The 16717-nt window shown below is 30.8% G+C and overlaps 2 protein-coding genes across 2 annotated transcripts; one reads left to right on the top strand and one right to left on the bottom strand.

Moving 5' to 3' along the window:
- The first annotated feature begins 1401 nt into the window (after positions 1-1401).
- On the top strand, positions 1402-5234 carry LOC137835677 (uncharacterized). Its single transcript, XM_068644284.1, has 9 exons — positions 1402-1889; positions 2020-2206; positions 2788-2921; positions 3003-3115; positions 3202-3448; positions 4093-4248; positions 4398-4477; positions 4554-4603; positions 4883-5234. Exons 1-9 carry the CDS (start codon positions 1488-1490, stop codon positions 5047-5049), a joined length of 1536 nt encoding a protein of 511 aa, XP_068500385.1. The 5' UTR covers positions 1402-1487; the 3' UTR covers positions 5050-5234.
- Positions 5235-10586: 5352 nt separating this feature from the next.
- On the bottom strand, positions 10587-15020 carry LOC137835680 (aspartic proteinase 36). Its single transcript, XM_068644287.1, has 10 exons — positions 14459-15020; positions 14105-14234; positions 13526-13776; positions 13199-13426; positions 12390-12552; positions 12160-12233; positions 11926-12022; positions 11686-11752; positions 11244-11315; positions 10587-11028 (listed from the first exon to the last, which is right to left on the bottom strand). Exons 1-10 carry the CDS (start codon positions 14689-14691, stop codon positions 10856-10858), a joined length of 1488 nt encoding a protein of 495 aa, XP_068500388.1. The 5' UTR covers positions 14692-15020; the 3' UTR covers positions 10587-10855.
- Between the last annotated feature and the right edge of the window lie 1697 nt (positions 15021-16717).

Below are 16717 nucleotides of genomic sequence, written 5' to 3'. Positions count from 1 at the left end.
ATGATAAGGTATGATAGTTTCTTCTGACAATTATTTCTCATTTTTCTTGAAGTAATATGTTTTAGAAGATTTAGTCATTTCATAAAATTTAAACATATGATATATATTTCTTTTCTATCAATTATAATATTATCTTAGCTAACCAAATCAGCATCAAAAAGGTGTAACATAAAAATTCGATAACATATTTATGAGATTATACAAATTAAATTTAGCTTCTACTCTTTTTTTTATAAAAAAATAATATAATATTTTTTATCAATAAAAAATAAAAAAAAAATAAAAGAGACTCTTTAAGAGTGTTTCAACTCTTATTAAAAAAAACCAACATTCTCACAAAGATTATATATAGACAATCAAAATAACCATTACAGTGAAACTAATGTTTGACACATGATGTAAAAAAAGACTATAATGTTAACAACAAGCATTATTATATTTGAAAAAAAATGGATAATTCTCTTAAAAATGAAGATAATGAGAGTAGTAGTATAATTAAGAACCATATATAATACCTGTACCGCATAAACTTGTATGATGATTCATTCAATTATTTTCTACCTTCTCTAAAAGTGTTTTAAGAGAATTATTGAATTTGAAGAACTAATAATCGAATGCATGAGTCAGATCTTAGCTGCATCCACATCTTTTTATGCTTACCTTAAACTACAATGCACTTTTATTTCCAAAGCTCTCAAGTTTTGCTTGCATCCCAGGTGTCTAAATACAAGGTATAGTAGCTTCACTTAGTTGTACCTTAGTTTACTATTATTCAGCAAAGTAGCACCATCTTGTGCCAATTCTTTTTCATTTTAAACTTTTTTGTTCTTCTATTGCCTTCCATGTGTTAAGTAACATACTTTTTTAAATATTTTTTTATTTTTTTAAATTCACAAAATTGGTAATATGTAAGTTCAATGCTCATAATATAATTTTTAAGCATACTTTTTAATTATTCATAATATAGAGTTGAGTCTACCAAAAAAATATCATTTTTTTCTAGTTAAAATCTTATATATTAATTTAAAAATTAATTTATAAATCTTATTAATAATAAAAATTATTTTAGATATTACTATTTTTTTAATTTATAAAATAATATCTAATTCACTTACTAATTATTTTTTATTTTTAAAATTAACTATTATTTAATAATTTCTTTTAGTGAAATAATAAAATAAAAACATAAAAATGTGTTGATATATAAAAGTGCTAGTTTTCATTTTTTTATAATTCAACTAAATTATATAAAACGTAATTATAATTTTTTTTATATAAATTGAAAATAAACTGTATGCTTCATGTAGATTGGTCATAGTTATATGTGAATACATAGTAATTTGGGATGAAATAAGAAAATCTACCTTTAACCAACATAATTTATTCATATATATATATATATATATATAGACACGCATAGACATGTGCTTAGATTACAACCTTAAATCATTGTAGTACCGAGGACAGAGACTGAAACTCATTTAGCCATGGGAAGCATTTTGAAATCATTTGAATGGCTTTCGTTGTTTTTTCTAATGATCTCAGTTAATGTGTATGGTTTCAAAATTCCAAGGTTAGGAACGTGGCGAAGAAGCAAGGAACGTGAGGCCCAGATGAGTTCTTCTTCATCAGACTTAGGAGATAATCATGACCACCTCAAAACATTTTACTATACCCAAAGACTCGATCACTTCAACTACAGACCAGACAGCTACCACACTTTCCAACAAAGATATATTATCGATTTCAAGTACTGGGGTGGACCAAAATCAAGTGCACCCATTTTTGCATTCTTTGGTGCAGAAGGACCAGTGGATGACGATATACACTATGTTGGGTTTCTCAGAGATAACGCTCCTCAGTTCAGTGCTCTTATTGTTTATATTGAGGTAATAATTAACAACGTTATTAAGGAGAGTACATGCAATTGAGATAACAGCATTATTTAGTAACAAGCTACCACTTCTTCTTTTTTACAATGAATAAATTGTTGTTTTATGTATGTTTGTTTGTAAACAGCATAGGTATTATGGGAAATCAATACCATTTGGGTCAAGGGAAGAAGCAATGAGAAATGCAAGTACTCGCGGCTACTTTAACTCAGCCCAAGCAATAGCAGATTATGCTGCTGTGCTTCTACACATCAAGAAAACTTTGTCTGTTCAGAATTCTCCCATTATTGTTATTGGAGGCTCTTATGGTGGAAGTAAGTACACATTTAAAAGGCAAATTAAGAGAGATTCATTTATGGAGTTGGAAATTCTACATTAATCAAGTAAAAAGATAAATGATACAAACACAAAAGCCCACAAACTTAATACTGAAGCTTTTAAGTTGAAAATTAACACACAAGTGTTAATACAAAGGTTCACTAAAACATTATTTTTCTTTTCAATTATAATATGATGCATCCAATTATGATATGTATGATTGACAATATATCAGCACTTATATTCATAACCTAAGACTTGAATACAACATAATGTATTCATCCTCTTTGTAGATAAGACTGATTTTTTCTAACACTACTAAAATTTGGTTAGTGGAAAATCATGTCCTTGAATAAATCCTTGGTTGATAAATATTAGTTGAGTAACAAGATATGGAGATAAAGTTATTCGTGTCATGCAGTTTAGATGATACTCTTCTGCATAATTTCAGCACTTCTATTATTAAGATATGGCTTTATTAAAGATATTAGTTTTTTCAATGACATTTTGATTTTGCTTATGTGTAAGTGTAAGGGGGTTTCATTCAACTTTGTCTTCTTATAAATATATTACGCAGTGCTTGCATCATGGTTTCGCCTAAAGTATCCCCACATTGCTCTTGGTGCTCTTGCTTCATCAGCACCGATTCTTTACTTCAATGGCATTGCCCCAAAAGCCGGATACTACTATATTGTGACAAAGGATTTCAAAGTAATATTCTTTTAAGCTGTTTTATTTCAAAATAATAAATATTTTTATGTTATTTCAAACTAAAAACTTTGCATGGTTCAGGAAACCAGTGAGACGTGTTACCAAACTATAAGTAAATCATGGTCTGAAATTGACAGAGTTGCTGAGAAGCCTAATGGTCTTTCAATTCTGAGCAAGAGATTTAAAACTTGCGAGTAAGCTTAGTTTGTGCACAATCATCTACTAATGATAATTATTTGATTAAAAAATTAATATGGTGGTTTTGTTTTTTCTGTTCCAGGAAATTGAGCAAAAGTTTTGAGCTGAAGGACTACTTAGACTCCTTATATACTGACGCGGCTCAATACAATTTTCCTTCTGAAAACCCAGTTAAGGTTATATGTAGTGCAATCGATGCTGCTGCTAAGAAAACCGACATTCTTGGACAAATATTTGAAGGTGTTGTTGCTTTTATGCGACATCATTCATGTTATGACATGAATGGATATAATCATCCAACTGAAACTAACCTAGGTTGGAGATGGCAGGTAAATGTTATTTAGTCTCTCCATAATAACCTTAATTTCAATCAGTATCAGAAATCATATTAAGTATAAATTTTAAGTAACTATTATAAAAATCAATATCAGAAATCATATTACATATAAATTTTAGCAACTATTACAAAAATCAACACCATCTTCTTTTGTTAGAGATTTCATATATCGAGTACAGATAAAAACATTTCATAGTATATAAGTGGATGCAAACCTCTTACTTATAAGTCGGTTTTAGAAGATTGAATTAGACTTAAAATTCACTTCTTAATATGACTCATTTAGAGTCTATTCTAATGAGAGTTTGTTGATCTTATTAGACCACTGTTATCAAATGTGAACGTAAACCTCACCTTATAAACTGATTTTATAAGGTTGAATTAGATTTAAAGTTTAATTCTTAATACCGTCATCATTTATATTACTACTTATATTTGATGTCCAAAAGTTATGTGTGTTTGATTAGATCTTTTCTAGTTACAGTTCCATTTTTGTTATGACAGTTCTATTTTCTTACCCATCCCTAAGTGATGACAGCATTAAATTCCTTTATTAAACCAGAAGAAACACCGTCTATCCCTTATATTAAAAGCCACATTCATGATAAATTAATGTTTAATTAACTTGATGAACAGACATGCAGCGAGATGGTTATGCCAATAGGTCATGAAAGGAACGATTCAATGTTCCCACCAGCACCTTTCAACATGAAGAGATTTGTTCATGAGTGTAGGAGCTTATATGGTGTCCTTCCTCAGCCTCATTGGGTCACCACATATTATGGGGGTCCTGTAAGTTTCTTCCATGTATCATCATTCTTCTCCATCAAACATACATAAATATAATTCTCTTAAAATGTTCCATAGTTTCCATACATAATTACTTTGTATGATTACATATAAAATATTGATACTTTTGGTATATATGAAACAAAATGCAGGATTTGAAACTGATTCTCCATAGGTTTGCCAGCAACATCATATTCTCCAATGGATTGCGAGATCCTTACAGCTCTGGCGGGTACAGTAAATATTTTCTTCAAAAACCATTATTTTCTTCCAACTTGTTTCAATTAACCTCCTCTCATGAATCGCAGGGTCTTGGAGAGTATTTCAGATAGTGTCGTTGCTGTTACCACTGTAAATGGTACTTTATCTTCTTTAAATCATATATACACACGCACTAAGATACAGATCAATCACATCCTTAATATCACACTACTACCATTGTAAATCTATAAAAAAAAAATAGACTTTTTAGATAAGTTTCTAGAATAAATCAGACCCTGAAATAAGATTTACTTCAAACAAACAATTTAAGTTTGCATGTTTAGTTTAGAAAAGCACAGGTTGAGGAGTTGACTAAAAACTTGACCAATTTCCATGCATGTAATACATTTATGATGAATTTACATAACAATTTCAGGGTGCCATTGCTTGGACATACAATCAAGAAAAACAAACGATCCAGAATGGTTGGTGAGGCAGAGAAATAAGGAGGTCAAAATAATCAAAGGTTGGATTGCTGAGTACCAAGCTGATCTAATAGCACTAACTAAACAAACAAAAGCACCAACACCCAGAAAAAGTTAATTGCTCCACCAACATATATTCTTAATGAAGCCAATTATAGTGTTCCATTAAAAAGTAGTAACCAAGATTGTGCTACTAAAGTTCAAACCACCAACTAAGTGTGGGTTAGTGATGAATGGAGTGCATGTTCAATTGAACTGTATAATGAATAAATAAATAAAGAAATGGATTATTATAATGTATAAGGATTTGAACTTGGTTTTCTTACGCGGAATGCACCTGAAAAAGCATTTGAGAGGGAACATAACGCAATCATGCTTCCTCCCTGCAAGCACGCACCAATGAATGCCACCTCTTCTCAACACCATTTTTATCTGTTCCTTTATCTTCTGTGTGTCTTTAAGGGACAAAATTATATATATATATAATATATATATATATATATATTATCAAAAATAAATAAATAAATTAAAGGCACAACCCTTATACATAGCTCATTTCCACATATACTACCTACCAAGAAAGCAGTTGGCACAGAGGCCTAAACTACCTTAGCTCTAGCATTAAAAAAAACTAAGATAAAAACTGTTACAATCTTCACAAAACCAAGCTTGAAAAACTACTACCGGTCCAAATACCTGAGGCACCCCACGTAAGCATCCATTATGCAGCAGAGAGCTTAAATTATGCAGCTTAGCTCTTGTGCAGCCCAATTATGCAGAAACATGGCTGCTGCAAAATTCAAAAAAGCACCAGATTTTGGTTTTGTAACTACAACCATGCCCTGCCTCACATTCTGGGGCTAACCATACCACATAAAGGGTCACAGCTTTAGACCTTCGTGCCCCTTTAAGGATAAAACGGCTTTGTTCCAATACCTGTCCAAATGTTAAAACAAAGAGCAGAAGATGCAATTGGACAGCTTGCCACTAGGCCTTGGTTTACCAAGGCTTAGAACATAAACCACAACAAAAAACTCTTCCAGGTCCCTTCATATGCTACCTTCCGACCTCCTAAACTAACCGATACCTTCGACAGAGGATAAATTCTGCATAGCTACATCTCCAGGCAAATTCCCTCTTCCTTCATCTTCCATCTTCTAAAGCATATAGTCACAATGTTTGCAGCAGTTACCGACTAAATCTGCTACTCCAAAAACTCCCCCACAATTTACTACAGCAGATTGACAACCTTTGCACCTACAAACTTCTACTCTGCATTGGTCACCGAGATATGAACCACACTGCACCTGTCCACACAAAGGCATCAGAACCTAAAACCACTAGGCCGTTACTTCGTCCTCTACATCAGCAACTTTGCAAGCATTGGCCAGGGTTCAAGTGCCAATCCGAAAAAGCAAAATTAAAGAATGTCACCCTGTGTTTCAACCTTAACCAAGAAAGAAGTTGAGCGGAGTGAAAGATTTCTTCCATATTGGGAATCAGGAACCCTTGTTTAAAGACAACCAGATTTCTCTGTTGCCAGATATACCTTCCAATAGCCATCCACATTTCCTTCCAAACCTGATTCTGCTTGATAGACAAATGTACTAAGTAAAAGTTCTCAAAGTGACATTTTAGAGACTTATGTTGGACAAACAGAAAACGGATACTAAAGCATAGAGACCAAACTCGTTGTGCATAGACAACAGATGTTGGGAGAATTCTTACGCCGCTTTACAGAGTGCACATACCAAAGAGTTAAAATCACACCTCTCCTTATAAGATTAATACTAGTTGGTATTTTATCTAGTAAAATCCTCCAAGCGGTTGTTAAGGCTTTAGGCATTGTTTTTGCCTGCCACAAGAGATTAAAAACGCCATTCGGTGGAATTTCTTGCTAAATAATAGCTTAAAAACGCCATTTGTTGGTGACACACTGAATAATAGCTTAAAAAACGTTAGTGAACTACTTCAAGTGATGTGCGTAATTGCTAAATACTATATGTATTCCAAGTATGTAGTATAAATACTTATACGAATACTACGAATACGGATATACGTATAATGTAAAACATGATAAGCCATATTTATATATTATATAATTATGAATTATATAAATTGACAATAAAGATTTATGCGCACAAGTATGTTTCAGTTTTTTTTAGCATAGAAATGTATTTTATGACTGGTTTAAAAGGATTTGTTCCTTATTTTTACAATCATAATAAAAATTTATACAATAAATTTGAGTTTTTAAAAAATTAATGTATTTCTCCTTTTTAAAATTGTGTAATAATCGTTCTAGAATTGTCACAAATTCTACAAATATTTTTTTGAATTTTACACTTTACGTATACGTGTCTTATAAGTTTCAGTGTTCGATACATGTGTCCAACATAGACACGTCATTTAAGAGGCGTATTCGAACCTTATTGATTTCACCTATAGCATATGTTTAAAGTTTTTTACACTATTAATAATTTATGACATAATATTGCCTCTCTCCCCAATTATATTAACAAATTTTTTTAATACATAAATTGCTTTAGTAATTTGTGAATGAATAGAATAAATGTATTGGATTTGTTAAAAGAGTATCAAAAAGACATATATTATTACTACTATATTGAAAAACATTAAAATGTAGATAATTTAGGACGGAAAGGAATTATATAATAGTGTTTATTATGAAACAGTTTTATTAAAATAGTCTTACTTTTTTAAAATGATTATAAATATATTCCTAGGTATTTTAAGATACTATATTTATTAGAAGATAAAATTGGAATATTTTTTAAATATTTTATTGAAAATAAAAAGTTAATCAATGTAGATTTTTTTATTGCTAAAACATCGATCTGAAATCAATTTGAAGGGAATATGTTACACAGTAACAGCGTAACAATGATTTAATATTGGTAGAAATTAATTTGAGAATTTGTGAATACAGAGTACAAAACAAATACAAGTATAATAGTTCTATACTTTCTTAAAAAGATAGACATTTGTTAGGCAATTGCTTCCTTCATTGAATGATTTTAACCCTGCACCTAATTAATCTCTATAATCTTCACTTCAGAATTGGAAATCCAGAATGAACTATAAACAATACATTTCAGAATTTTTATTTTTTTTCCTAAATGAAATTTCGAAAACAAAATTGAAAAATCAAAATCCTATTCGAGGTACGAAGATTCATAATATAAATAATACATTTCGAAAAAAGAATTTCAAAAATCAAAATTCAAAAATATATTTAAAAAAACAAAAATCTAGAAACATATTCTAGAAAAAACTATTCCAGAAAACCTAACCTGAAAAATGTTCTAAAAACTCAACTCAAATTCAAAAATATATTTCAAAATATTAAATTCAGAATATATTTTGTCCTGCACTCCCTACTTCTAATTAAAAACTAAAAAAGACATTTTGATTATTTCTTATCAATAGAGTATAGGTTCAAAATCATTGTCTACATGTAGCAATATTTAGGAGACTGTTTCTTCCTGCACATCCTTAGGTTCTTTTGCCACCTCATATAGTAGTTTCCGGATTATGTAATCCAGACACATATTTGAAAAAGACTTCTAGATTATGTAATTCGAAAGTTAAAAAAGACTTCCAGATTACATAATCCAGAAACTAATCATGCATCTGAAAAAAAGTTTTTAATTTACGTAATCTGAAATATTACAGAAGGGTATTTTTAAAAATATGAAATTTTATGGAGGTGAGAGAAGAATAAATGGAGGTGCAGGAAGAAACAGCCTATTTAGGATTCAATATTTAGGATGCATGTGTAAGCTGGACTAAACTCATTATTAAAATTGGGCAAATGCTCCCTGCACCCAACATGATTTTAAAAATTCCAAAAATATCCTTTATTCCGGAAATAAAAATTCGGAAGTGAAAATAATGCATTCCAAAAAAATAAATTCGAAAAAGATTTTTGTGTTTTGGATATAAAAATCCGGAAAAAAAAACAAAATTTCATTCCGGATAAAAAAATCTGAAACTGAAAATAATACATTCCAGAAAAAATTATCCAGAAGAGATTATTGTGTTCTGGAAAAAGGGTCCAGTATGTAATTTTATATGTACCCTATTTTTTAAGGGTACTTTTGGGTTTTCCCCGGTGATTGGGTGCAGTGATATGGTGCAGGAAACAATTGCATTAAAATTGATCAAAATCTTTTGGTTTGGGCATGCTGATAAAAATAATTTAAAATGATTAATTTTTCTAAAAAATATAAATAATATAAAATTCAAAATATATGTTAAAAAAAGTAACATCTTGGGTCATCCAGTTTGTGGGTTTAAAGAAATACTTACTTTTACAAAAAAAAAGTCACTAGTTTAACAGGTTATCCGAACCCTTGAACATTCATACTGTTATTGCTTCAAATTTATTAAAAAATACAAAATCACGAGTAAATTTTTTTAATAAGTCTAAACCAGTATTTATCTGATAATAAACGATGTGTTTAGGAGAGTTTGTTAAAAATTGAACATAGGTTGTGCACGTAACAGAGTATTTTCCTTTTATATGTATGATAAATTTGTATAGAATGAATTACGATTTTAAGACCTTTATAGATAGAAAGGGAAATGGAAGAAAATAGATGAGAATGTTTTACAGAACAATAGAGATGACTGCTGAAATTAAGGTTTGTTAAATCATTAATTAAAAATAGTTTCTAATATTTAATGAAAGTAATTTAATCAGTTATTTACATGACTATTATTATTATTAACATATTATTCGAAGGGGTTTATTAACACATTTTTAAACTTAATCAGATATTCGTTTTGACACTACAAAGGTGATGAAAATTTAATATGTGCCACGTAATAAATTTATGATTTTTTATTTAAAATTAAATAAATAAAACTTCGCTTCAAGTTATTTCTTAATATAAAAAATAAATACTAGTAATTATCAATATACAAATTTTTCTTATATTTTTTCAATTTTTTTTACTTTTCATCACTATCTCTAAAAATAACATCTCTTTTTTACTCAAATGTTATTTCTTTTTATCTCATTTTTTTTGTCTTTATTTCACTTTTATCTAAAATAACTGAATTGATTACATTTCGGTGCATCCGGTGAATTAGGATGAAACCCTGCAAAATTTGTTCACTTCATGCATATACAGAGATATGATTTGACAAGAGAAATTTTTTTTACATTTTGATTTCTCAAAAAAATTTGCTTTTTTGGCCTTGTTCAACTTAATGTAATCTACTTAAAATATCAGCTTTCATCAACAACATTTGTTATTTTGTGAGGGCCATTAGACTAACTGTTATCAATGAATAATTGATTTTTTTTTCTTTTTGTTGTGTTCTTCTTCCTTCCTCTGAGTGATGTTCTTCAATGATCAAGTGATTGTTGAATATTTGAATACAATTAATACTGGAATAATTATGTATATTTGACTTGATTGTTACACTTATCTGATGAATCTCTTTATTGTTAAACCTAAATTAAAACATTAATATTTTGTATTATCTAATTTTTCATACAATATAATCATTATTAATATACACTTTAGTTAATACATCCTGGGACCATTTGGGTGATAGGTCCTGGAACCACCCTATGAGTACAACATTGATTATAAGATTATAAGCAGAAACCAAAAGCTGAACTAAACCAGGGGAAGAAAAAGCTATTTTATACCATGTGTATGCATTACAATCAGTATTACTGTGAAGTAATTTACAATACTGCCAAAAGTGAAGGGTGATCATCTGATTCTACATGATAACAGAATCACCTTGAGGATAAACTGGACAAGCCTATTGTGCAGAGAGGATGCACAAACATTCAAATTGATGTGGTCTTGGCTATTGTGACAAATATATACCGACAAAAGAATATGCATATAAAAAAGAATATCTCTTGCAATGTATATATGCTATAAGAATCCAAAGCAGTAGATTAGTGTTAGATGCACAAGGAAAGCCAAGAACCCTGTCCTTGTCAATTGAAGTCCATCGCGTAAAGAAATGCTTCCACCCACCTCTCCAGCATTCACATATTCACTTCTGCCAGTGCCAGTTGCTGCAGAAACATTCACTGACAAAGAACCTACGTTGTTGAATTTGAAAACAATAGCGTCAGAAGGTAGTGTTAAAGATAAATTAAAACAAAGTTGGCTCTTGTTTTTATGCTGGTCCCACACTCAGAATAACAAAACGGAAATTCTTGGTTGAGTTGAAAAAAGCATGAACTTAAGAGCCTCATGAAAAAGGTAAATTATGCCATCTACTATATGCTTTTCTGGTAGTGTGGCTGAAACTTACAGTCGAAGTTAGCCCATCCAATCCGTTGACCAGCCAGATCATAAACAACAATTTTGTCTTTTAACACAAGATCTGCCACGACAGAAAATGATGTTAGTCGTACACTTGAAGAAAATATCCTAATGATGTTTTTTTGTACAAGAAACAAATAATTGAAAATAATATTCTGCCAGGTCAAATCCTCATGATAGTGAGTCTGAGGAACCTGGCGGGGGAATAAGGTAAAAACAGGAGGGGATTGTAATATGACACTTTGCTATAAGTGGTCCAAAAAATCTAATCAATATAACAATTTTCTTTCTAAATATAGGCTCAAGCTTCAAACTTTTAACTTGTGCTCAATCAAAAAGCAAAAATTAGTCCATTTATTCATGCTAGATGTCAACATAAAAGAGATGGATACAGAACATAAAGTTTTCAAATTGGTATGAATGTATTATACCTCCTAGAATTGTTACCCCTTGACCCTGGATTTTCTGAAAACCAATACACCACACTGCTGCACCACCCTGTAACATGCATAGGTTCACCATAGCATTTAGTGAGGTCACATATAGTACATAAAAGTTGGACAATACAAAGCAGTGTACGTGAAGAACAAATGAATCAAAGCTGTCAGCAATATCTGTTCTCAAGACGCTCAAATAATCTAAGAAATAGCAATTGAAGTTTGAATACTTACAATAGAATTCTGTTGTATCAGGTAGTCTTGTGGTCTTAAAAGCATAGATGCCCCACCGGCAAAGTTCAGACTTACTTGAGGAAAAACATCAGTGACACTGAACACAGTACATACAAACGGATTTAGAAAAAGAGACTATGAAGATGATCCACTTTTTAGAACCCAATTACCAATGGGAAAAATAAAATAAAAAAGAAAGTCCAAAAAAGAGAAGCAGGAAATACTCAGCCTAACCTAGTGGTGAGTAAGTAACACTGATTTCCCCTGGAGACAACAGTGCGTACAGATTGTGGAATGGTAGCTGTAATCTGCATTAATGAAAATAAGCATTCTTGCCATCAATAATTGATAAACCTCCAACCTAGAAAAAGCATGCAATGATTGATAATTATTGCATCACGATAAACATTAAAGCTATGTTTTGGATAAACTGAATTACTTAAAATTACCTAACTGAAACTCACCGCATTGACAAAAGGATCATAAGCCTCTTCAGCAAGGTACGCCAAAGTTGTTCCAGAATCAACAATGGTACCTCTGCTGTTTGATGTTGCAAAAACTGATGAATCAATTTGCAAAGTCTGGCCATTGACAGAGATGCTCTGTAGATTTAAATTGTAATGAGGCCTGAAATATTTGCAAAGGAACGAGTTAGTCTAAACACTTCTACAGAGGGACATTCTTTCTAGACACCTCAGAACAGATACCTAAGCTCAGTAATACGCTTAATTTCCCAGTTCCTTATCCAGCTTCTGTACAAAACTTTGAATATACAATAATGAATCTACATCTTACTCTGGCTCGTGACCACCTAATTAACCACTGACTAAACTTATCATCAACCTTGCACATGGCATGGCACTATACCAAGAGCTCTCACCAGAGTACATGACAAATTTATAACATACTATCCTAGTTTCATAGCCAAAATTTTGTGTCAACTCTATATCTTCGTATTGATATTCCACTCATCACAATCACATTCCAAACCTGTAAGCGATTGCAACATTCTAGATTGACAGACAGAAACTTTATTTTAAATCTTGGTTCAGAATCCTAGATCACTGGAAGACTTCCGGTATTGAATATTTGCTATCAATCAGTAGTGCTGAAACTTTTATGCAGACACTTTATCAGACTCCCAAGTACAAAAGCACAAACTTCCATTCACTCACTACATTTACCAAAGAATCTGGATTACCCCCACCCTGCAAATATTATTTTTACCAAACAAACACTAAACACGTCTTTTTTCCTGATGAAAGGAACTTACTGTGCTGGAACAAGTGAGGTGTAAACTATGTTTGGCTCCACAATCTCACCAAGAACCAATATGCCTCCTCCACTGCTATCTCCTTTCAGACAATGGGAGAATACTCTTGGAGCTATCCCTTGTGAGGAAAGCTGAGAGATGACAGACATTTCCTGTTGCCCAAATCCAAATATTCCATCGACTGCTCTATCAGACTTTGTCAAGTCCCCAGTCTGCTGGTTGCTACAACTGTTCCATTCACAATTCAACACTTCCCAAGATTAAACCAACTAACATAGGAAAACCAGAATAGTATCAATCAACCATTTCAGACTAATGAAAGCTCACCCAAAAACTACAGGCGCTGTAGAGTTAGTGGTCACAGATCCCTCAAAAATAGTTTTCAAATGCATCATATCTGACACATAATACCCTGATGTACCACTTCCATCCCCATACTGGAAAGTGTATGAGCACTGGTTGTTCTGACTGGAACAGCTGGCATCTGATGACTGTATGCCACTATTGCACCTTTGGTCAGAACAAGCGATCAGTGAAGACGTTGATGAACTCCCCGGGTCAAAAAAATTTAGCTGAATCTGTAACAAAATCCAACAACCACAACATTCACAAATTGTAGGTGGTGTATATTGTTGACCTTACTATTCTACAAACATACTTCATGACATCAAATTAGGTCACATAAAACTTCTCAACAAGTACTTCTAGACGAAAATGAACATGTAAAAATTAGTTTATCTAGAAATTAAATTCAACAAGAGGCTCAATGAAATAGTTTATAGGTAAGCTAGTTTAAAACTTGAAGAGAAAATCAATTCATTTGAAAAACTTATTTTCTTCTTTTACAAGTATTTTACAAGAAGATTATTGAAACAGAATCTTGATAAATAGAAAATTTGCATTTACCTGAAGCCCACTTGTTTGAGGACAACCACTGCAGGAGTTACAACTAACCCAGAGAACATCACTGCCAGTGTCAATCTGCACATTAAATTCCACTGGAGGAGTACCCAACTGTACCTTTGTAAAGTAAAGCCTGCAATAAGCCATTAATTCCAAATTTCAAAACTCAAACAATTACTATATAATTCAAAGGAAGGTCACAGATTAATCAAAAGTATTAACACATGAATTCGATATGAACAGAAAAGTGCTCATTCAGAATCCAACACAAATCCAAAAGCCTCTGAAATTGATTCAACTACACGAAACCAAAAAAAAATGGTGAAAAGTAAAAACAGAAGAACCGACAAAGTTTACCCGACTTGGAAGGGATCGTAGGTGCCTTGGACGGAGAGATCAACGACGCCGTTTGAAGACTGCAATATTCTGCGATGCCTCAGCGCGTCGCGCGCTCTCAGCTGACTCAACTCCACTCCGTGATTCGTCGGAAACGCTCTTTCCAGAGTCAGACTCGCCGGCGATCCGGCAGCAACCTCCGCCGCCACCACCAACAACAACGCGGCGGAGATTGTAAAAGCCGCCGCTGCCATTGATATCGTAATTAATATTTTTACTATATGTAACTTACGTATGTACGTATATGTACGTATGTGTAATATGTGTAGGAAAGAAGAGAAAAGGGAATTAGAATTTAGACACTAAAGAAGAAGAGTGTGTGGATTGGAAGGTTGAGGAAGACGATGATGTTTTTGTTCATTGTAATTGAAGAGACAACGTTATTTGTAATGAAGTTTGTTTTGGAACAAGGAAGATAACAGAACAGAGAATTTGAGTTTTCAACTATGGATTACGTAAAGTTATGATTCTGTGTCTATCGTTTGCTTTTATTAATGTTTTGTTCGTTTAATTCAACGGAACTTCATCTTCCTTTTCATAAACCAACACTACAACTACGTGTTACATAATCATGTGCGTCCGTCGCACGCGTTTTTGTTTTTATTTTTATTTTTATTTTAGCCACTTTTTTAGTTTCGGAAGTTTCTTTTCTGGTCAAAACAGATGCACTAAAACTCCTTTCACTCCTATTTAATCACTGAATTTTAACTAAATAACAAAAAAACACAGTTTTATTATTTTAGCATAAATATGGTTTTTTCCGGTTTAACCAAAGATTTCTAATCAAAAAATGTGTTTATTCCTTTAAATTAAAAATAACTTTTTTATTGTTAATATTATATGAGACCGATTAATATTTGTGACACTTTTAAAAAAACATTCCAAAATCTAAAATAAATAAATGTTATTATTAGCTCTCTTCAAATTAAATTTTCTGATAAAAAATGATGATTTCAAAAATTAAAAGAATGAAAATAAAAATATATATTTTATAGAGACTTAAAAACATAATTTACTTATATTTTAAAGATAGAGAAAACTTAATGATTGCCTTTTTAGTTTTTAAAATATATGAATTTAATCTCTTTTATCCTTGCACTTGATATTTATTTGCGATTTTTAACTTTCGTCAAATTAAAAAGAGATTATATATAGAAGAATGAAAGATTAAATTATTTAATTTAAAATGACAGAATCAAAATCAAATTTGGTTAAAGCTACATGAATCAAAAGAACACTTGTTTTCAGAGTTTCAATATAAAATAATTACATTTTGAATTGTTCAACAAAATCGATTAAACTTCCGTGTTGACATGGAATCAACAATTATAGGGTTTTGTCCAATAAAAGTTATATTATTTCAATCTTTTCGCGTTTTTTAAGCGATTCTAGACTCAATAGTCAAACGCAAACACACTCGTCTTATTTCTGTATCAGGCAAAGCAAGAATACAAGTTGGAGCATAATAATACTTAACCTTATATTAAAAGTTATGAACATGTAATCAGTGTTAGTAGCTAATTTGAAATGGTAATAGTTAATGTAAAACATAAATTAGATAATAACTAATGTTAAATATTAATTTAAATTCTACTTTATAATTTTTTATTAATAATAAAAAATATTTAAATATTAATAATGTTTTAGTTTATAAAATAGTATTTAACTTAATATAATGACTAATATTTTTTATTTCTAAATTATTGATATTTAATAATTTTGTTGTAATGCAAGTGATTTTTATCTTTTAGAAATCAGTTACCTTGTTTTTTATTATTTAGATTTTTTTCCGACAGATTAAGTATTTAGCTATAGGTTTTATTATTAACGTTGATCTTATTTAACCCGTCTCGAATTAAATTTTATTTAATTAAAATTATTTGTTCGGTTGGTTAAAAATAAAATAAAATAAATAACTAAATATGATTAAGGTAGCTTATATGATTACATTTTTTAGTAAATCAGCTATCGAATGATATAAAGGTCGTTTATATGATTTTAATATTATATATAGTGATTGTGTGTTTAGTTAGTTATTGTTTTAGATTTTGGGGTAAATTTCACACTCTTTATCACTTTAACTTAAATAACATCATTTTCCCAATGTATCACTTTTATAAATTGAAATAAAATAAGAATATAAAATTAACAGTTTATTAAAATTTGAGAATGCCAAATGGATTTTTTTTAAAAGATTCAAGTATTATAATTTTGGAATGC

This window comes from Phaseolus vulgaris, chromosome 5 (assembly GCF_000499845.2).
Source record: "Phaseolus vulgaris cultivar G19833 chromosome 5, P. vulgaris v2.0, whole genome shotgun sequence".
In the NCBI taxonomy this organism is placed as follows: Eukaryota; Viridiplantae; Streptophyta; class Magnoliopsida; order Fabales; family Fabaceae; genus Phaseolus; species Phaseolus vulgaris.
Note: the sequence above shows the minus strand (reverse complement) of the source record. Positions and strands in the feature narration are given on the sequence as shown.